This window comes from Python bivittatus, unplaced genomic scaffold (assembly GCF_059951505.1).
Source record: "Python bivittatus isolate LINGU-HERP-01145 unplaced genomic scaffold, Pbiv_v1 ctg000220_np1212, whole genome shotgun sequence".
Lineage (NCBI taxonomy): Eukaryota > Metazoa > Chordata > Lepidosauria > Squamata > Pythonidae > Python > Python bivittatus.
The window spans coordinates 7,593,938-7,616,760 of NW_028277048.1; the positions used below are offsets into that span (position 1 = coordinate 7,593,938).

At 41.5% G+C, this 22,823-nt stretch overlaps 1 protein-coding gene across 17 annotated transcripts in view; it reads left to right on the plus strand.

The window, feature by feature from the left end:
- ATP2B3 (ATPase plasma membrane Ca2+ transporting 3) overlaps positions 1 to 22,823 on the plus strand; it is a 76,775-nt gene that overhangs the window by 37,502 nt on the left and 16,450 nt on the right. For 15 of the 17 annotated variants that reach the window (XM_025165486.2, XM_088137754.1, XM_025165489.2 and 12 more), the window contains 8 exons: positions 1,258 to 1,437; positions 2,279 to 2,366; positions 2,579 to 2,685; positions 9,016 to 9,207; positions 14,286 to 14,499; positions 15,841 to 16,052; positions 17,189 to 17,296; positions 17,993 to 18,175. In XM_025165486.2, the coding sequence (XP_025021254.1) occupies positions 1,258 to 1,437; positions 2,279 to 2,366; positions 2,579 to 2,685; positions 9,016 to 9,207; positions 14,286 to 14,499; positions 15,841 to 16,052; positions 17,189 to 17,296; positions 17,993 to 18,175 (1,284 nt within the window). The remainder of the gene's footprint in view (positions 1 to 1,257; positions 1,438 to 2,278; positions 2,367 to 2,578; positions 2,686 to 9,015; positions 9,208 to 14,285; positions 14,500 to 15,840; positions 16,053 to 17,188; positions 17,297 to 17,992; positions 18,176 to 22,823) is intronic. The other 2 variants (XM_088137757.1, XM_088137761.1) reach the window with 1 other exon arrangement.

Sequence of the window (22,823 nt, forward strand, 5' to 3'; positions counted from 1 at the left end):
GGAAGGGAAGGGGTCTGAGTTCTGTTGGTGAATAAGAACAAAATGATGGCCTAGCCCGTAAAGTGTTGGATTTGGATCCAAAGAGAATTTTGTCAAACATGCAGAGCTGCTTGAGTTCTGTAGAACAGTGTTTCTCAACCTTGGGAACTTTAAGATGTGTGGACTTCAACTCCCAGGATTCATGCTGGCTGGGGAATTCTGGGAGTTGAAGTCTACACATCTTAAAGTTCCCAAGGTTGAGAAACACTGCTGTAGAAGTACAGATAAGGTCAGAGGTGTGTAGAACAGAGCCCAAAATTAAGTTTCCTAACAATAGCTTCTTTTTGATTTTAAGAAAAATCAAAAAGGGAAAATGATGTTTCTAATCCTTAGGCTACGAAGACATGTTTGTCAAAACCTAATACATTTTTAGAGGCCAGAAAGAAGCTGGAGAAGTTGCTAAAGGAGATTTCCAATGGCCAGATCCATTGGGATTTCTGTGCTAAATAACAGCTCTTCCCCTTTTTCCAGGACTAGTAAAATCACCATAACTGCTTCAACTTTTAAAAAGGCACACTTTGCATGACAAAGTATTTGGACTCCTGTGGTACATATTTTCATTGGTTAGTGCAGAGAATGAAGAACTAAGACATAGATTTTAATTATTATCCTGTGCAAGTAAGTATTTTCATTATCTGAGAAAATAAGATGCAGCATTGCATTATGGATGGGGAACATGATTAACTACCCAGGAAGTCAATGAATAGTTTCCTCTCAATATATATGGATTGCTTTCATACTCAGTATGATGACAATCATCTTCAACACATCTGGCTCTAGGAGAAGGGCTTCTAAGATGAATAACATGTCTCCTACACAGGATTGTGTCCTCCTGACATTAGCCATCTATTTTAGCTGAGCATTGTGAATGTGATACAGTATCAGGGTATATTTGTAGATATATCTCAGCAGCTTGGATGGGCGAAACAAAAATATACTGAAGTCGGCCACTTTTACTTCAAAGAAAAAGATTGGGGGTTATGATTCAATTTCTTTCCTGGCCTCTACTTTCCCCAACTTTGCTAGATTCTTTGGGGGTGAAATAGTGATTAACTGGTGACTTTGGATATGAATCCAGCGTGATTCTGTTTTGGAAATGTAAAGCTGCGATTCCTAGTTCGGATAGCAGATTCAGTACTGGGGTGGAAGATTCAAGAATCAGGTTATGCTGTAACAATCAATGCCTTTAATTAGATATACCACGTGTCCCCTTTCCAGGTGCCAGAGGCCATCCGCAAGTGCCAGCGTGCCGGCATCACTGTTCGTATGGTGACAGGAGACAACATCAACACAGCCCGGGCCATTGCTGCCAAATGTGGTATCATCCAGCCAGGGGAGGACTTCTTGTGCCTGGAGGGAAAGGAATTCAACCGAAGGATCCGCAACGAGAAGGGAGAGGTATTGAAGAAGGGCTTTTAAGCTTTGGGGAAGGTGCTACTCCTGGAATCCAAAGTCAAGGAGATGAGTAATGAAATAGTAGCTTTCCTTCTCCCAGGGCTTGCCCAGATGGCAGTTCTTTTGGGGATCAGGAAGAGGATCCTCCTAAGCAAGAGACCTTCAAGTTGAACAAATCTCAGTTTTTCATGAACTCCAGTCATTAGGAACATTCTGAACATTCTTCACCTTTTTTAAAAATTTTCCCACAAACAGAAAGCTGGCATATCAGGGGTAAAACTCTATTCCATTTTATGGATTGCCAAGCTACTTGTGATACTCCCTGTCACATTCAGCTGAGGATGAGAGAGGATGTCACTCATTTGGCCCAAGCCTTTGATATTGCAATCACCGAGAGATGATGATGAGTGTCAAACTTGAGGGGACCTGTATAAATCTCAGACCTGTTTGGAGAAAGGCCATAGCACAAAGCAGAAAATCCTAGGTTCGCTCCCTCCAGAGGGGATTGGGGGGGTGGGGGGAGGGAAAAGATCTATTGCAAAAACTAGAGAAGTAGGCAACCGATGCTCTCCAGATATTTTGGACTTCAGTTTGATTCACCCTTAGCTAGCCTAGTCAGTAAGCTAGAAATGATTAATGGCCAGACTCAGTAATTGCCACACTAAGGACTTACAGCACCTCCAGAGTATCACCCAGCCATTGTGATATAAAGCCCGATTGCATTATTCTGGCCAATGATGGCTGGATAGCTCCAGAAGATGCTATAAATTGATCGTGCAGAAATGACCCAGGGCAGTTTCCTCTGTGCTCTTATACTACATATACTACTTCTCTATGCTTATAGATAGAACAAGAACGTCTTGATAAAATCTGGCCAAAGCTGCGAGTTCTGGCTCGATCATCACCTACCGATAAGCACACCCTTGTGAAAGGTAAGATGCCACCAATCTCCTCATCCTCAGTCAAAATGGGGTGGTGGGAATCAGAATTCCTGGGATTTGGATTTATTTCCTGTAATCAAACTCCAGATATGCAGCCCAGAATTTCTCTGAAAGCATGTCCACATAAAGATGCAAACAGCTCTGGGATGTATTTGGATCGTAGCCCACTCGCTACTAGCTAACTCACATTCTTGACCTTCAAGGCATCATTGACAGCACTATTGGGGACCAGCGCCAGGTAGTCGCTGTCACTGGGGATGGAACGAACGATGGACCCGCGCTCAAGAAGGCCGATGTGGGCTTTGCCATGGTAAGAGGAGTTGAACTGAATTCCCTCCCCTGTGTCCACAGGGACATCCACTTCACAGGGAACTAGGGTGAAGACAAACATAATATAAAAAGAGAGCTCACAGCATGTCCTTCATCTGTGGGATGAGCCCAGCATCCTCCTGGCGTCGCAGCTGCAATGACAGATGTACGTACTAGTTAACTCAATGCTGGCCCAGCCGCCATCAGTCCTTCCCTTCCCTTATGCTCGATACAGGCTGTCCACCTTTTTAAAAAGCAAGCAAATACTGTATGTATGTTTATCTGTTTATTGCCATTTTCATGAAAAAAAAAATCTTTGAATACCAATTGCACAAGGGAGTTGGGGACAGGGAGGTGCCATGGGGACATCATAGTCGTCACTCAGTTAATGCTGCTTATATAAGCCATTTCTGCAGATTTGCAGATTTTTTTTCAGGATTTGACCTTGCAGATGAGCAGGCAACCTTGAACTGAAAAGAGAGGGGCCAATTCTAATGTAGCCTGCTGCTCTGTGTCAGTGTTGATGCCAAAGTTATGAGTTAGTTGGATCAAATCCAACTTGAGGGGCTCAGCCACGGGCAGCCATTAGCTAATTTAAATGTCACTTGGAGCTTTAAAAAAATATTAAAGTTTACAAACATAATTAGCACCAACCAGCCCACTCTTGCTGGCCATCAAAACAGTTCTGGATAAGCAGCGGCCCCTGATCAAGTCTGCAAGGTGAGAGAGGAAAGGTCAGGAGGCACAGCTCTATGGTTGTTTTTTTCAGATCAGCAGCAGTGATGTCATTTGCAAAGTAAGTGTTGGTCCCTCTTTGCTCTGGCAAGTAAATGAGTTGATAACAAGGATTTCAGAATTTCTTATTCTTTGTGCCAGATATCCATATAGGAAGCCAAGAGAATAAACAAAATAAGTGCTGGTTAGATGCATCTTTTCTTGGGTGGGGTTTCTACTTCAAACTGGCTCCTTTGCAAGTTATTTACACATCTAACTAAAAAGCTAAAGGTTTATCTCAACTAGCTGGAGAACTTTTTTTTAAAAAAAGTCAAAATGTGTTATCAGTTGAACCTATTCAATGGGAAGTGAGCACCACTGATTTCAGTTGAGTTTGGCCTGAGGTAAGTATGCATAGAACTACATTCCTAATATAAAGCTGTTGCTATAAAGCTGTTGATGTCTGTCTGTGTATATTCATGGTCAGTATGAGCTTACGCAGCTCCAAATTTACCACTTTACTGGTGAGTGCTGAGTGAATATATTCATAATGAAACTAACAAGATTCAAACTGGGCTCTGCTATTTGAGGCCTTTTTGATCCTTTTCATGGATTGCACACCCTTGAACATATATTGCACGCTTGCAGTATATGCTACCAATCATTTATGGTAGTTTTAATTAGGGCTGGGTTGAAACAGTTGCCTTATTACGGTTCGTTTGTATGCAGGAATAAAACAACATGCGATCATCTTGCTTCCTCACTCTGAATTGGCTTTATGATATCAGGACCTGATTGACTATATATTGATGCTGTGACACTATCATGTCAGTTCTAGGAATTCTGACCAAAATCTCAAAGTTAGAAAGAAGCACAATTTTTTTTTGTTTGTTTGTTTTAAGGTTCCAAAAAAGCTGCTGACTGAGATGTGTGAGAAATAGGAATTGGGAGGCAGGAACGTATTCCAGGGCTTATATATACAGACTACTGTATACTTATAACTCACTCCTAGACAGGATCAGAACTAATGACTGATAAATCTTCTAAACATCTGATCACTGATCACAATAATGACAGTACTTCTCCCCCATTTTTTTCACCTCTCTCTCATGGAAGTGGAGTGATGATGATGTCACCAGAGGCAGAAGGGGGTCAAGACTGGAATTTTAGCAGACGTTTATTCTTATTGGGGAAAAGTATTTTTTAAAGATGCATTTAAACTCCCAGTGGAAAATACCATGCCAAAGATCAGCAACACCTGTAGACTACTTTATTTTCTTGGGTTTTAGAAGAGCCTCCTTAAATAATATCCATGTACGTTTTGTCCTAGAGAGGCCTACTGGAAAGAAAAGGAAATCCAGGTAAAAATGCTTGATTGAAATGCAAACTGTAGGAGCAACTTTAACGTATATATTATGAAGTTTGGCGTGTGATTGTTCTTTGGGGAGATGAAAGTTTATTTTCCAGTCCACTGAACAATTGCACTTTTTCACTTGACAAATAGGTCCCAGAAAGTTAGGCCGTGAGGGGATCATAAGATGGCTAATGAAGGAGAATTTGTATACTTGCTAAGCAGATCCTTCTTCTCCACCTCTTTCTTCTTATATCACTTCACCTGATAAAGAGTTCTGGGAAACTCAAAAGCTTGCATACTCTTCTGTGCTGTATTACTTCGTCCCAATTCCTTTAGTGACTAGAAAGTCTCTAAAATGCCAGTAGCCTTTTTCTTCCCTTGCAGAATTGTCTGAATTCACAACTCATTAACACAAAACATATCTGATTAGGAAGAAAGGGTGACATCGAAACATTTCAGGTGGGGGACTATGAAAAACATTTCTGAAGTATTTTACTGGCGACTGATGAAAACTCTCAAAACTAGCTTGTATCTCATACTAGGGCCATTTTGTATTTCACTGAAGGAGAGAAATCTGAAACAATACATTGGTCTAACTTACCTTGAAAACAATAAAGATGAACGAAAATGTGTGAAATGCAGAATAACATGTGATTATATTAGATGAAGGGTAGCTTGCCAGAAAGAAAGAAGGGTTTAAAATGATTCTGCACTTCCCTCTCACCTTTGCAGAAGTTACTCCTGTTTATAGACTATATTGATATGAAGTCTAAAAGTATTATGCTGATAAATTAATATTGCATGAACAATTAAATAAAGTAAATCTATTCAAGGAAAGAGAACTTCTGTAATCACAATACAACGGGGCTATACTATATGGTGGGAGTGTAGAAGCTCCCTTGGAGGATCAGATGCCTTGAAGCTGCAGAGCTCCAGGAGCAGAGCAGCTGGTGGGGGACCAAGAAGCTTGGGAGGAACCAGGCTGGCTGCATTGGTAGTGGGGGGGGGGGTTGTTAATGTTTGGTTTGTTTGTTTTGGGTGGGGTGAGGAGAGTTGGTAGGTGTGGGGAGGTATGAGTGGATGGACCTGGGACAGAGGGGCTGGGGAACTAGGGTGGGAGGGAACTGGGGAGAGGAGAGGGCATGTGCTATGAATGAAATTGAGACGGGCAGAGGTAGATATGGCAGGAATCTGAGGGGGCTGTACTCAAGGATGCTGGGAATGCTGATCTCTTAGCAGCTTTCAGTACCGTCAAACTTGGTATCCTTCTGGACTGGTTGTGGGGGTTGGGAGTGGGGGGCACTGTGCTGCAGTTGTTTACCTCCTTCCTCAGTGGTCACTTCCAATTGGTGATTGTCGGTGGGGAGGTCATACCTGCAGCCCCTCACCTATGGGGTGCCTCAAGGCTCAACCCTCTTAGCCCTCCTGTTTAACATCTATGTGAAACCATTGGTGAGGTCATGTCAGTTTAGAGTCCAGTATCATCACTATGCTGATGATACCCAATTGTGCATCTCAACTTGGATTGTGCAGTTGAAGCTGCCACTGTACTGGCCCTGGGGGCTGTTCAGGTCTGGATAGGGAGGAACAGACTCAACCCTGACAAGACTGAGTGGCTGTGGTGGTTTTGGTCCCCTAGGTCTGGGTTGTTTTCATTTTTGGACTTGGTTGGGGTTGTACTTCCCATTCAGGACTACTGTGCAACTTGGGGTCCTCCTGGAGTTGCAGCTACTGCTGGAAAAGCAGGTGGCTCCTGTGGCCAGGAGGGCCTTTGCACAGGTCCACTTGGTGTTCCAGTTGCACCTTTTCCTTGACCAGAAGACCCTTCAGATGGTCCCTCATGCCTGTCCACCTCACAATTGGACTACTGCCATGCGCTCTACATGGGTTTCCTTGAAGACCATCCAGAAGCTACAGCTGGTCCAAAATGCAGTGGTGCAGGTAGTAATGGGTGTCTCTCATTGCACCTGTGTGTCATCACTGCTTCATGAGTTGCACTGGTTACCAGCTGGCTTCTAGGTGCAATTCAAGGTGCTGCTCATCACCTATAAAGTCCTTCATGGCACAGGGCCTGGTTATTTGAGGGAATGGCTGTGTCCAATAGTTTCTGCTTATCTGGTATGATTGGGCAAAGTGGATGTATTCCAGTTCCTTCAGTTAAATGTTGTCCTAGGAAGTGTGCCTTCTCTGTTGCGGTGCCTGCCCTCTGGAACAGCAGAATCCCGGAAATATGTATGGCTCCCACCCTTAAATGTTCATAGGTTTCTGATGACCTGGCTCTCTTCCCAGACCTGGGGTTAGAGTGTATGTGGAGCCCCTAGCATTCTTTGGTTGTTATTTGTGTCGTTTTGTCTAGGTGTTCATGTTTTTCTTTTATATTATGTATTCCTTTAAAATTGGAAGGCACCCAGAGTGTTTTTGGAGTTGCCACTCTAGGGCACAGGACTGGGTTCCACAGTTCCTGAGGCACCCAAATATACAGTATATGTATGTGTGTGCGTGTGCATGCATGTATCAAAGGTCCTGTCTCTTTTCTTATCCATGTTCTCCTGGCTGGCTGGCGAGATATCTCTGTTGTCTCTCTCCATTTTTTAACCTTGTAGAGTTACAATGCCATTTTTTCTTTTTTCTGTTTCATATGTGGGTCTATTTAGAAACTTCCTGGAGAAACGTATATCAGAAGGACTCTGGTAGCATCTTTTCCAACTAACAGATTTTGTTTAAAAAAAAAAAAATCAACTTCCAAAAGCTACATCTCACTGCATCAGAGGAATGGAGTTGTAGAGTTTAAATTGAAATGGGGTGGGGGGGGAGGGAAGGGAAGGGAAGCCTCACCCCATTTAAATGCTACATCAGTTTAGCCATTTCACATCTGATGAAGTCAGCTGTAGCTCACAAAAGCTTATGTTTTTTAATAAAATTTGTTAATCAGAAAAGGTGCTACCAAACTCCTGATTTTTGGCTACCGTAGACTAACATAATGCTCCTCCTACAGTGTTTACTGGCAAACCATAGGGAAAGGAATGCAACAAATAAATAAAATAAAATAAAATAAAATAAAATAAGCTAATGCTTATTTCCCCTAAGGAAGAAGGGATGTTGGTAGAGAGATCAGAGAAAAAAGAGAGAATGCCAAAAGGGGATGACTGGTGGGGGTGGAGGGAAGAATCAGGGAGTACCCAGGAATGTTTGTGGGGAATCTCTAGCAGGTACGTTATATAAGGCCAGTCAAACCCAGCTGCATTCTCAAATGCGCTGGAAGGAGCATACAGGCTATGATATGTCATACTGTGGGATCTCAACCCACACCCTACTCATCTTGGTCCAGAAAAAGCCGTGGCTGAAGTTAAGCAGAGAGTGCTTGATTTAGATGTACAAAGCAACAAGTCAAAAGCTTTCTACCACCACTCTAGAGACCTTGGTCCCTCAACATTTTGATCATACTCTCCCTGCTCCTCATAAAAGGGAGTTCACGTTGGCAAGGTGTGGTGTCCTACTGTTGGAGGGGAAATGTAGCAGATCCCTTATTAGGAATACCTGCCCATGTACTCAATGGTGGAGGTTGAGACAGTTGTGCATGTTTTATTGAATTGCCCTTTATACCATACCTGGTGTGCAGACCTAATTTCCCCCTTACTTAGCCAATACTTGAGCTGGTCCCAATCAGAGATTGTAAGTTTTTTAATTAAATGATCAGTCTAGTGAAATCTCCAGGAACATTGCCATCTTTTCCCTGTTACTGATAGCACTGGGTTTGAGCTCTGCCCAGAAAAGAATAGATTTTGATAAACATGTTGGCTAATGCAGTTTGATTGTCTTTTATGATTTCTGTCCTGGCTACATTGCTTTCAGGTATACTCTTCTGTTGTTATGTACATTTCCAGCCTACAACTGTATAGCAAATCAATAAATAAACCTAAATAAACATAGATGTTTTAATTTGCATAGGGTTAGCTTCAAAGGACATTAAATAAACTGAAATCTGTAGGGAAAAAGAACATCATGGCCAAAAGAAAAGAAAGAGGATGGCATGAAATTAATGGTCTGCTGTCCGACAGAAGGATCTGATCTTCCTATCATAGCATGGAAGGCAGAATGGGCACAAACTGTTATTGAAGGAAAGCGATGGGTGAATTAGATCAATTAAAGTACTATTAGAATAGACATCTATTGGAACATTAGGGTCCTAAGAGAACAAAGAGAGAGATTGCTTGCCCATTACAAAAAAAAAGTACCAACCATCTACTTCCGTGTCATCCTCAGGGCATAGCAGGCACCGATGTGGCGAAAGAGGCCTCGGACATCATCCTGACTGATGACAACTTCTCCAGCATCGTCAAGGCAGTGATGTGGGGGCGCAATGTTTATGACAGCATCTCCAAATTCCTACAGTTCCAGCTCACTGTCAATGTGGTGGCCGTCATCGTGGCCTTCACTGGGGCCTGCATCACCCAGGTGGGCTGCATCGCGAGGCGGAGCAGTAAATGGAGGACGCAGGGTTGTCTAGAAATTGGGAAAACACACAATAGGACTTTTAGAATTACCTGTGCAAGCTGTTTTTCTCAAGCCGAGTGGAAAAATGTGTGAGTGTGTCTTGGATGACTGAATGGAAAATGAATATTCAAGGATGAGAGAGGTTAAGAGAAGGGGAGATAAACCCTCATCAAATCATGATAAAATATTGATAGAACCATAAACTTAGAAGGAGCCATTAAGCCAGCAAGTCCAGATCCAGGCTCCAAGCAGGAATACAAAAAGATTTCCAATGGAGGGCTGTTCAATGCGGATCCCACCACCTCTCTGGGTAATTAGTTTCATCACTGAACTTCTCTTACTGTTAGGAAATGTTTCCAATTGTTCAACCGGAATCTGCCTTTCTGTAACTTAAATCCATTAATTTGTTTCCTGCCCTTGGGGATGATAGAGAACAGGTCTTGGCATTCTTCTGTGTGACATCCTTTGAAGTGTTCCAATCAATGAGCTTTCTTATCCAGAACAGTAGGGGGTTCCCCCCCCCCCAAATCTCACTGTTCCACTGTGCTGAAACAGAACTCTAAGCAAAAAACATTGTGAAACTACATTCAGTTTCTCCTATTTGGCTGAGGGCAGGGGACTTACAAAGCCACCCCAAAAGGGAAACACATATGCCTTTTGTGACACACATTCTTGTGAGCTTCTCAATATTTTATTGCAATGTTTCTCAACTGTGGCAACTTTAAGATGGGTGGACTTCAACTCCCAGAATTCCCTAGCCAACATGCTGGTTAGGGAGTTCTGGGAGTTGAAGTCCACATATCTTAAAATTGCTAAGGCTGAGAAACACTGCTCTATGGTAAGATTCCTGATGTCAAGGGCCATTTAGGGCCTGACAAACATAGGACAATGCAGACAGATAAATCAGCTTAAAATCCTCCCAAGCACTGATCAGGTCTTTGTTCAATCCACACAATCAGTGACAGATACATGAAACTATTTTTTGGGGGGGGGTTGTTTTACTGCCACACAATCTGCTATTTTCGGTAAATGACAATTTTGAATAAACTGGTCAGCAAAGCATTTCCAGCTAAGACATACAGATGTGGGCCTATAAAAGCAAGCTACTTCTCACTCCTTACTTAGATGTATTTGTTGCTTTGAACTTAGTTTACACCTACAGTCAAACACTGCTTCAGCACCAATTACTCACAACTTGTGTTATTAGGTCAGTCCATTTAAAGCTTGAGAATCAGATTTCATACTGGAGGGAAGAACACAATACAGTATGCAGGTAGTCCTCACTTAACAACCATTTGTTTAACAATGGTTCAAGGTTATGACAGCCTCGGAAAAAGTGCTTTACAACCTGTACTCACACTTACAACAGTCACAAACGGTTGCACCCCCCATGGTCACATGATCACAATTTGTGACCTTTTTTATGATGGTTGTTAAGCAAATCACATGGTTGTTAAGTGAATTCTGGCAAAAAAATCCATTGGAGAAGCTGGATTTGTTTAACAACCACCTGATTCACTTAACAACCATTGTAAAAATGGTCATAAAATTGGGTCTGGTCGTGGTGACTTGTTTAATGACTGCCTCACTTAATGACCAATTTTCCAGTTCCCACTGTTGTTAAGTGAGGACTACCTGTAGTGTCAAATAATCCCCATGAAATTTACAGCACAGATGCAAAGGGTAAAAAAAAAATGCCTTCATCTTTCCAAGCTTTGATCAGACTTGAGGTGAAGTTTGACTCTATTTTATGGTGTATTCATTCCATTTTCTGAAATCTTTTGCATAAACTGTCATCCAGTTAAAGATGCTTAGGTGATCAGTCAAAGTTGCATAAATATACAAATGAATAGAAACAATAATTATGAAGCATATATTTATTTTATTTTAAAATTTTCCATACTGCCCTTCAATAAAGCTTCCAGGGCAATTTACAAAACCTAGTTTAAAATGCTAATTAACATGACAACATCTAAAGAAAAATTGAAAAGAAAGCCTGGGAAAATAAAAACTCAACACAGTCTGTCTTGGGTTGCAATCTACATGATCCCAAGTGTTAAGAGCAAAATGTGGTGTAGAAAATGTAAAGAAATAGGATCATATAAAATAGTTCAGATTTTTTGGACTGAAGTATTACAACTCAGACCATTATATTAGATCCTAAGTTGACCTTGCCAGATTTTTGTTTTTTCATAATCCAAACAACATTTTGAAACATAAAGAATTGATATTCTTATTGGTTGCAGCCAGGCAAATAGTAGCAAGATCCTGGAAAACAGGAAAGGATTTGAATATCTCCATATGGTGGCAGAGATGCTGGAAAATCACTCTAATGGAAAATCTGACTTAAAAAATATGGCAGTACTGTATTACGATAGCATACAATATTATTTTTTATTTCACCTGGTTTAAACAAAGGCATAATGATTGTCTGTTACCCAGTTCCAAAATTCTAGAAAATCTAATTAAATAAGATTATGTGTATTTTGCTTCTGTATACACTCCACTGTATTGTCAACTGTTACTTGTTAATAAATTTAAATTTTAAAAAAATCTTTTAAAAAACAGATGATGAGGTCAACTGGAGGAGACCTTCCAACATTAGATAATTTGCTATAAAAGCAGAGATTCCTTCAGATACTTGATTTCTAAATTGCCTACACTGGTCATAGTTAGCTTTCTCCAGCTGAATATCTTTCCAGGTTTGTTACAATTACAAATCCCAAAATTCTCAGAGGTAATGATCAGTCCCCAGACATAAAGATTCAAAAGAAGGTTTTAGAAAGCACCATCCGCAATTCCTTCCTGATCAGTAAAAAGACCTGGCAGTTTGCTGGTTCATGGAAACACAGTAAAAACTAAAAGGATGACTCCATCCGGCAACTGCCTGGACAGGTCCCTGCAGTTTTCTTGGCAAGGTTTTCAGAAGTGGTTTGCCCTTGCCTCCTTTCTAGAGCTGAGAGAGAGGGACTGACTCAAGGTCCCCCAGCTGGCTTTGTTCCTAAGGTAGAACTAGAACTCACCGTCTCCCAGTTTCTAGCCTGGTGCCTTTAATCACTGCACCAAACTGGTTCTCCCATAATATCTGTTGGGAAATACCTTGGTTGGATGTTGGGAAATAGCTGAGTTGCTGAAATTCATGTAACCCGTCCTTTTCATCTCAGCACATCTTGCTAAAGAGACTCTGTGAGAATCGTGCTTGGAAAGGGGATTAATTTGGGTTTAAGCATAAGCCAGGAGCCTGACACCAGCCAGCATGCAGTTCAAACACATCCAAAAGGCACCACGTTTGGAAAGTTCTTAGCATTCTGACATGTATAAAACTGAATGGGAAATGGCTTTTGAAAGATGCCATCTGTCATGTGTAAGATTTGTACCGAAAATGAGGCTGACCCAAAATTCCATCTCAATTTAGCTATTTCTCTTAGAGCAATGAACTAGGGTGATGGGAGGATTCAACAGCGGGAATGATGGTCACACAGACACCACACACACATGCCTGCACACACACGCACAGTTTGTTCCCATAACTCTCTGTTGCCTTAGTAGTTGTACGAAGAGAACGAAAGAGAGAGAGAAAAAGATATCTAAATGCATTTTCACCTTTTCATTTCAGAAAAGACGATATATATATATACAGGTGTGTGTGTGTGTGTGTGTGTGTAAAAATAATCAGATGAACATCTGTAAATGTATATATATTCTATTAATCTGACTATAAAGCATTTTTAATTTAATTAAAAAAAAGATGAAGAATTATGCTATGGTGAGCAGAGTTAGCCCCAGCAGCCCCCAATATTAATAGCGGGTGTGTTGGCTGCTTTTGGTGATCACCTGCCACACTTTAAGGAATTGTCTTCTCCCTCCCCACTCTCTGAAGCACCCTTAGGACTTCTGCTCTACTTCCTAAGGAAAGGAGCACAAGGATTACGCCAACAAGGACAGGCACTGTAACAAATCCTCCTGTTTCTCCCATCGAAGAGAAAGTGCCAGAATCTGTTTATTAATTCAGTGACAGAAACATGCTGCAGATATTGAAGTAAAGATCCCCTTGTTGCTGCTGTTGCATCAAATTGCTCTTCTAATCCAGATTATGACATGCCATATCCTAATTAGTCTGTGAAAAGCAGACTGAGCTGATAGACATTGGAACTCCTTACACCAGCTCATACCTTTGGCAAATCCAGCCCGATGATTTCTACTCTGATATCAGCACCTCTCACAAATCTTCAGAGTAGAGCGACTCCCTGGGTTCCCAACTCCTTGTTGATTTTATAACACTACTGCAGAGATTTCCAGAGGGAAATAACAGGCAAGAGATGTCACAGATAAAAGAGTTAACTTTCTCCCTACCTGTCAATTGTACCTTACAAATTACTCCCAAACTGTACAATACAGTACTCTGTTCCATGTCATCTTCTATTTAAAGTACTATCCAATTCAATCCAGTTTAAAATAAAAGAATAATAAAGAGCGCAAGGACGAGTCTTTGGAGCTGTCCATCAACAGGTAAATTCAGGAGAGCAAGACTTCTCTTGTCCTTTCATTCTTGATGGATTCCTTCTTCTTTATTTCCTCCTCCTTTTGATTCCTAGTCAGCTATACATAAGCTCTTAGTTGAAGCACAGACCTGAACTAAAATTCAGAAGTAGTCTGGTAGCACTTTTTTTGCCTAACAAAGGTGCTACCAGACACCTTCTGAATTTTGATTACCATAGAGTAACATGGCTTCTCTCCTACAAAGCCTCAATCTCTGTTGAGATCTTCTGCCTGGAAATGCCCCTTGTGATGGTACGTAGATCAACACATTGATGAAGTTGACCTAGTATACCCCAAATGCCAGAAGCCCTGACTGGTACTGATTGGGTTACAAAAAAGCCTGGATTTGTGAACTGATCCTTTGTAGGTAGTAACTGAAAGTCTGCCCATTTCTGAGTAGTCCATTGGTGTAATATCTTAAGATACATAGAGATGGATGGGTGTGGGCTTCCTTCTCTTCCTAAAGATGTCGTAATCTTCCTTCTCAATTTCTCCTAAAGGATTCTCCACTCAAAGCAGTACAGATGCTGTGGGTGAACCTCATTATGGATACTTTTGCTTCCTTGGCACTTGCCACCGAACCCCCAACGGAGGCCCTGTTGCTGCGCAAGCCATATGGACGCAACAAACCCCTCATTTCCCGCACCATGATGAAGAATATTTTGGGCCATGCTGTGTACCAGCTCATTATCATCTTTACTCTCCTCTTTGTGGGTGAGTTAACAAGCAAACTGTAGAACCCAGAGGGTAGAAGTTTGGAAGTCTCCACCTACTGTCCCAGAAGCCTTCTGGATCGATATGTCCTAGTTTTGCCTCCTGCCTCATGTTAGCAATTCAGTAGTTATGGCTGCCACATCTGTCTTCCAGGGGCACCCCATCCCTAACCCTGGCATGAGAGAGAGAGTTCTACAACCTGTGCTACTTCTTTGGCAAATTAAAGGGAGAAATGAGAGAAGGGGGAAAAAAGTAAATTCCATAGTGCCACCTCTTTGCCCTGCAGCACTTAGGCAAGCAGATAGGGTAATAGGCCCCCCTTCTTTGGGAAACAGTTCAACTTCACAAGGTATAAATAGAATCAACCGTTAGTAGGAAAAAAGGAAGAGATAAAAATTCCTTTTCAACTTTAAGTAGTCACATGTAAGATAATTAGTGATGAAGGAGATAAAAATAGAGAGTTGCTAAAATCACAGTCAGCATCTTGAAAGAACTACTGGAAAAGAGAAAGATCTGATGAAGGCCACCGGAGAATGTTGGTCTGCTCCTAGTTTAGAGGCAACTCTGATGTAAAGAGGTTCCAAGTTACAACCCCCACCCCCAGTGACTGAGCTTGTATACCAGAGATGATAAATGTTCACTAAAATTAAAATTAGCAGAGTTCTTAGCTAACTTTCCCCCCATTTCTCTAAAGAATAGACTAGGCTTGAATCAAATGCCTTTAGATTCAACCGTTATCTGGAAATTATTTATTTATTTATATATTTCAAATTTGTCACTGCCCATCTCACTACAGAGTGACTCTGGGCATTTACAGTAAAAACAGAATAAACATTAATTAAAATAGATAAATCTTAATTAATTAAAATATGCTAAAAAGCAAACTTCCTATATATTCCAATTTAAACGGAGCTGGAGGAGAATCCTAGTTCCTTCTCTCCCACCCACCTCGACACATATCTACTTATTCTTTTTCTCCTGGAGTCCTGCCTGCAGTTTCCAAGAGAACAAAAGCTCTCCCCCATGGAAAGGGAGGGCTTGGGGGAGAAGCACTCTTTGTTACATGCTAAAGTAAAGACCTCTCCCACAAGAAGTCTTGCATCCCTCGAGAAGATCTAGAATTCCAATCCCAACACACTGATTTGAATGTCTGAGCTGGCAATTTGCCATCTGTCATGAGGGGCTGATAGGTAGGCAGTGAGAGTGAATTTGGGGTGGGGGCTTACTTGCCCATTCAGTACAACACCAACCTGGAACTTCAGCGGAGGGTTGAATTTGGCTGGTTGGATCTGGTATTCTCTGTCCATGATGCATTGCTTTACCCCCTTTCCTTACCCACAGGAGAGGTTTTATTTGACATCGACAGTGGCCGCAATGCTCCCCTGCACTCCCCACCCTCGGAGCATTACACCATCATCTTTAACACCTTTGTCATGATGCAGCTCTTCAATGAAATCAATGCCCGCAAAATCCATGGAGAGCGCAATGTCTTTGATGGCATTTTTGGCAACCCCATCTTCTGCACCATTGTTTTGGGCACCTTTGGCATACAGGTATAAGCTTGCAGCGAACAGTTGTGAAGAGCTGGATGGAGTTAGAAAAAGATGGAAAAGAGGAATGTACTTCCTCTTTTTGAGGACTTCCACAACCTGGTGCCCTCTAGATATGTTGGGCACGCAACTCTCAGAATTCATAGCCATCACGGTCAATGACCATGCTGTTTGAGGATTCTAATCCCAACAGATTTAGGGATAGCTAATCAGGAAATCTGGTGTATAACTATAAATGAATGGTTCAGTGGTTAAGTATATATTTTTATGAAATATGACTTTTCATACATGTTTCTGTAGATCATAGTTATTAGAGGTCCCAGACACTTCATATATAGACAAGGTAGACATATACCTGCCCCAAATATGAATGTTGACACTGAGGACTACAACACCTTGAAGGAAAGGCATGGCAGACAGGGAGAAGCAAGGTTGACAGAAGATAGATATATTAAAATACAAATGGTATACAGATAGATGGATAGTGTAGAGAGTAAAATGGATGACCTTCATGGAAATATGCACAAACAGTTACCTAGCAAATGGAACTGAAACATTTTTTAAGCCCAGAGCAACGAGATAACATTGGGAAGTGGCTCAGGCAGATGCCGTCCTGATTCACAGGAAGTATAAGAAGTGGGGGGAGGGACAGCACAATCAGACTTGCAATGTTCTGTTATTATAGCCAATCTCAATAAAAGTAGTTTTAGCCTTCCAGTGGAGCTGATTTCATGGTCTGATCTACCTAGTGGGGCTGACAGAGGGATGATGGATGGATGGATGGATGGATGGATGGATGGATGGATGGATGGATGGATGGATGGATGATCTGTATTTAGACAGCTTATCTGTCTCAGAGATTTCACTTACTTTGTAGCTTTATGGTTGTCCTCCTCAGACTTCTGGTAGTTCTCGCCCTGCAACATGTAATATTTTAGTCCTTTGGTCCTTTGTTTGCAAATCCTATTCTCACATTTACCTGAGGATGCCTCCCGCCTCCCATCCTGGATCTGTTCCTATCTGTTCTTTGTCCTGAACCTGATCCTGATTTCCGTTCTGTCCTGTTCAGTCAAGCCTGTTCTAACACTAAAAAGTTGGCTATTAGCTTACCATACTTCTCTTCCCCCCATCCCCCACAGATCCTCATTGTGCAATTTGGGGGAAAGCCATTCAGCTGTTCTCCACTGAATGCAGAGCAATGGCTGTGGTGTCTTTTTGTGGGCTTCGGGGAACTCGTCTGGGGACAGGTAAGGAAATCATGTTCATTTCCACTGGTATGTGCTTTATCTTACTTCTCCATCTGTATTGATGTTTCCTTCCAGGCCTTGTTTTCAGTATTATGTCCCACAAAATATGAAACAGGAGAGAAGAAAAACTTCTCTTAGTCATTTTTGCTGCACCATGCACAGCATCGTATACCTCTCTCATTCTTCCCATACTTACCTATCCCTCTTCCTTCCTTCCTTCCTTCCTTCCTTCCTTCCTTCCTTCCTTCCTTCCTTCCTTCCTTCCTTCCTTCCTTCCTTCCTTCCTTCCTTCCTTCCTTCCTTTTCCTTCAAAGTAGAAACTTCCAAATGTCAAATTTGGCCATAGGTAAGATGCTCCAGACCTATACACCTGTGGCTGCTCTTCTTCACCCATTGCCTTATAGATTGCCTAAAGTTATTACAGTACCTTTATATTACAACTGTATATTTTTGTAATGCATTATAGACTACAGTACAGTACTTCCTAACCATCCCTGGCATGGAATATGTCTTTTTTCACATCCGAGGCCCACTGAGCTGTTGTGTTCATTAAACAAACTCTGGTTGCCCCATGATCCCTTTCCTGGTCCATCACCATTATTAAATTTTATTCTGAAAAATATTGAAATTGTGCAATAGAAATCTTCTACAGAGAAAAGACTGAAAAGTAGCCTAGATATTTACTCCCTGCTGCAGGTCATTGCCACCATCCCTACCAGCCAACTTAAATGCTTGAAGGAGGCAGGACATGGCCCTGGTAAGGATGAGATCACAGATGAGGAAATGGCTGAGGATGAGGAGGAAATTGACCACGCTGAGCGGGAGCTGCGCCGTGGCCAGATCCTGTGGTTCCGTGGCCTCAACCGCATCCAGACCCAGGTATGAGACAGTGAGGAGGAGCCCCCTCACCTCTGACTCCTACCAGTGCTTCCCACCCCATCCCCTCACCCAATCCTTCCTTGGCTTTAGCAGTGATTTGAAGACAAATCTTCCATCTGGTTATCTCCTGCCCCCTCCCAGGACATGGTGGCTTCACTCGGTGCTCATGCCTGGGGGAGAGAGAGAGAGAGAGACCTCTAATGTCAGGCATTTTCCCACTTGGTTTCAACAGAACAAACTAATGAATGCCATGCTTGGATGCCTGAACAGAGGCAGCATATAAAAGCAGAAATGGGATGATGATTTTTGTTGTTGGGCTACTTAAAAATGGTCCAAGAAAAAGACAGCAAATCTCTAACTAAGACAGTTGCGGCAGTTGTAACAGTAGTACCAGTGCCAATTATGTTCATTGCAATAGAGTAAGCAGCAGTAATTTCTACAATAAGGAAAAAGGTGATAATGGTAAGACCAGTATAGCATGTACTGTCTAAATCACCCCAGATATAATGCTGGCTATGCCACATTGTACCTGTTTTTCAGGGAGCTTGATCCAAATATCCAGGATGGTACTGGAGCTGGGGCATGACCCATAAGATCCTGCAGATTCTTCATTCTATGACTTTACTCCTTGATCATATGCAGGGTCAGGAAGCCACAAACACCAAGCTAGTGTATTAGTTCACAAGCAGAGCCACTGCTGGAAACAAGCCCAGTTTGCAGTTTGTAACACCATAAGTACAGTACCTAAGACATAATTGTGGAGTATTCCTTGCACAGATGTAGTGAGACAAAGACACCACATGAAGTGAGTTTAGGCTATGATCTCTCCTTCAAAGCCCTTCTTTCCTTGGCTGAAATGGATTTTAGGAAAGAAACATTTGCATACAGAAGATAAATCTATGTTTATCAGTTGAAAATGAAAGAATATTGGGGAAGGTAAAACATTATAGCTCTATCTTGACTACTTTCTGGGTGAAAAATTTGGCCATTCAACCAATTTTGGTTTTACATCCCTGAACCAAAGTATCAAAAAGGAAACAGGAGAAATTTCCCTGCTCATGCACTATTTCCTTTTATGGTGGTGATAGTCCTCCCATGGTAGCCACATGGAATACAAAGTATTAAAATATAATCATGGGCCTTGCTTTATCAGTAAGACAAATTCCAAATTGCCTCAAAGCCAGGGTTCCCAAGTTTTCCACAAGAAGTTTGGATGAGGTTCGTGCTCCATCTGGCATTTGTAACTTGTCCGATACAGTGATAGCACATTATTCCATTTATGAGGAAACAGCATTTTGACAGAAAGAAGAAAGCGGGACAGTCTAGCATCCAAAGGAAAGAAATGGGTCTGTAAAACATAAAAGACAGCTCTTTCACCCCACTGGAAATCCTCCTGTCATGGTGCTTCCCCAGTGATATTTATATAGGAATTCACATAGTGAAGCTTTACTAGCCTGGGGTGGAGATGGGGCAATTATAAATAATCAACATGAAATTTCTGTTTATCATATGTTTTCCTCATGCTTCTTTTATGTTCTTTTGAAAATTCATGAAATTTTATTTTATTCTTTTTGTAAGGAGTGGAACAACCGCACAATGTCTAAAATCCTCCATTTGTTTTTAAAGAGGTATGACTTTGATGAGTTCAGTGATGTTTTGGGTAGTTAATGCTGCTCTTTTCTTATTAGTATACTTCACTATTACCTTTTCAGATAGCTCAGTTCTGGCAGTATTTTTAGTAAGCCTTTACATTTGGGCTAAAATCCATTTCAGCTTTTCTTTTAAAAAAATAAAATACAAAACAATACACTTGAAAAATTATGTCAGCATGTTAAAATTAATTTATACATATATTGCTTAATTCTGATCCCTTACCCACACAGTTAAATTACATCTTCTAGTAGACTGGGAAAAAATTGAAATGTCTCCACACAGAAGTATTGTACTGACTGAATGTGAAAAACCAGTTGCCACTCAGCATATAATTTATAGCAGAAAAACAATGACTGAGTAAGTTTAGAAGCCTGCAGTTTGGAAGCGCCCTGAGATAATTCTAATTAATTTCACTATACTGCATTTGATTGACCTGGGCTTATAAAGTTCTGCATTATGTCTATTCCTTTTCAACAAACATTAAAACAAGGATTATTAGGTACATAAGAGTTGAACTCATAAATTGGTGGGCAATCTCAATGTAATCTTAACCATACAACAAGATAAGGTCCCTGGATGATAGGTGGGACACAGGATAGGTGGGACACATCTGAAGGCAGGCTGTTCCACCTTGGGTATTTACAGAGTTTGTACAACAAGTACGAGTGGTCACAAGTGGTCCATGTGAGAGGCATGATTCCAAAGACACCCATGTCTGGCTTCTGTGTTCTAATGACATGCTTTCTGGTTGCAGCCTTTCCCCACCCATCCCTTCCCACTTCCTCCAACTGCCTCAAAGAGGGGGTGGGACATGTGCCTTGTTGCAACTCTTTTCTTTTAGCATGTAAAAAAAAAAAGGTGGCTTGTTCCTGCCTTAAGAGTTGATGCTCTTGGATCAAGGAAGTTCCCTGGCCAGGAGCATGATGAGAAATGACCAATAGCATGTTATGTATCAAAATTGCTGTTGAATGGTTATAATGAAATGACTACCACCCAAGAATCATGTCTTCCAACCCTTCCCCAACAACAGCTCTCAATCATCTTACACTGATGAAGGGTGCCCATGTGCCCCATCTTTCATGATGGAACCCAGGAATCTGGCTCCCCTCCCAACCTTCCCCCTCGGGGGTGAAGAACCAGGGCTTCCAGGATGGAGTGTAGAGGTTCCATGCAAGCTTAAGTCCCAGTTCTTTTCATTCTAAGAGCTTAAGTGCATACCCCTCATCTCAGCCTGCTAGATCAACTTTATCCCCTTGAAACATAAGCTGTAGCAACGGTGCAACATCAATCTGAGTCAAAACTAGAACAGCTTCTGAGAAGCTGACTAACTAAAGGAGAGGGGAGCAGGGAGCTTCCTGTAGTTCAAAATGCCTTGCACCAAAACCTACTGGTATCAAACTGGACATTCTCCTGCTTCTGCCTGCTCATACCATTTGCACCAGCAGGAGATCAAGAATTCCAAACTGGCTTGTACCTATATTATATCTCCATTCTAGCCAAGATGACTGATTTATCTGGATCTGTATGCTTAATTTAACCATCTTGTGGCCCTTTAGTATAAGCTATATGTTTCCTATTGCAAAATTGGGGAAATACAGCTCAAAGAGTGACCTGGCAAAAGCCATCCTGGTAAGTCCATGGATCTTTCCCCATTGTGATGTGCTATCCAGCCGTCTACCAGTCAGCAGATAACAATACTGGCATGACATTTGGTAAGCCCTTTGTTAATGCCTATCTTGTCTCTGTTCCCAGTCTCCCCCATTACCTCACTTTCCTCCAAGGTAATGGGTGAGAAAGCTTAATGAATTTTAGACACCTTCAGGCTATCTGTGTCAGAATAAATGTAAGAAAAACAATTTAAGCCTGCTTCACTCATGGGCTGGGAGCAGGATGAAGGGAACATCATGGGGACACAGCAGAATAAAAAGATGTTGCCAGTGTATGTTTGTACCATGGATAGATGCAGGCCATATGTTCAAGAGGGAATGTTCATTCCAGAGTCTACTGTATTCACTTTGGGCCACACTGATTTTGTGCTGCTGTCCAAATGCTATTGATAGTCATGAATTATATGAAGGTGCACTTTCTAAATGAGGAGAATGCAATACTCCTCAAACACAATTATATGTGTAACCAAATACATCATATGAGTGTTCCTCTTTTTCAGAACTTCTATGATCCTGGATTATTATTATTAATAATAATAATTCTTCAGGCATGACTTTCCCCCTTCCCAGCTATTTCTTCCTCTATCATATACCTGACTACCCTTAGAAATAGGAAATTGGGGATGCTGGATGTAATACATCCTATTTATAAATTCAGTAGAAATCATACAAAGAAGCTTTTTTATGGACTAGATAATGTCCCATTGCAACTTTTTTTCATGTAAAACATCACCAAAATTTCGCTGCACATAGAAAAATAAAGTTTTTACTCAGCCATTCACTCTGACATGCTGATATTCTACTCTAAAATTTTTTAGGGGGTGGAGGGAGAGTATGCAAACATGTACATGTACACATAACACATCTGTGCAGTCTGAAGTGCCAGGAATAGTTTTATGCGCTCATCCCACTGAATATACCAATATCCTAAATGCATAAGCCTGCTTTGTCTTGTTTTTGCAGGGAGTGAGGGAAAACATGAAATAGATGTGTGTAAATTCATGTTTAGAATTTAAGGTAGAAGCTGACAGTGGACATGTTTGAAGCTGACAAAGATGAATCCTGAATTTCTCCTTCCCTTTCACATGTCCTTCTTACATGGACACAAACATATACATACATACAACTTTGCTTTCATTTACTGTGTCACACACTCCACCTTTCCAACCAATCTATTTCATGCGTGGGAACAAAAAGGTTTTACCTTCCCTTTCTTAGCATGCTGAGATCTCATGCTTTCCTTGGTCCCTGTTAATGCTGCAAACAGCTAAGAAGAAGCCCATCAATTTAGTGGCATCCTCACTTGTTCCGAGTTTTAATCAGCTTGT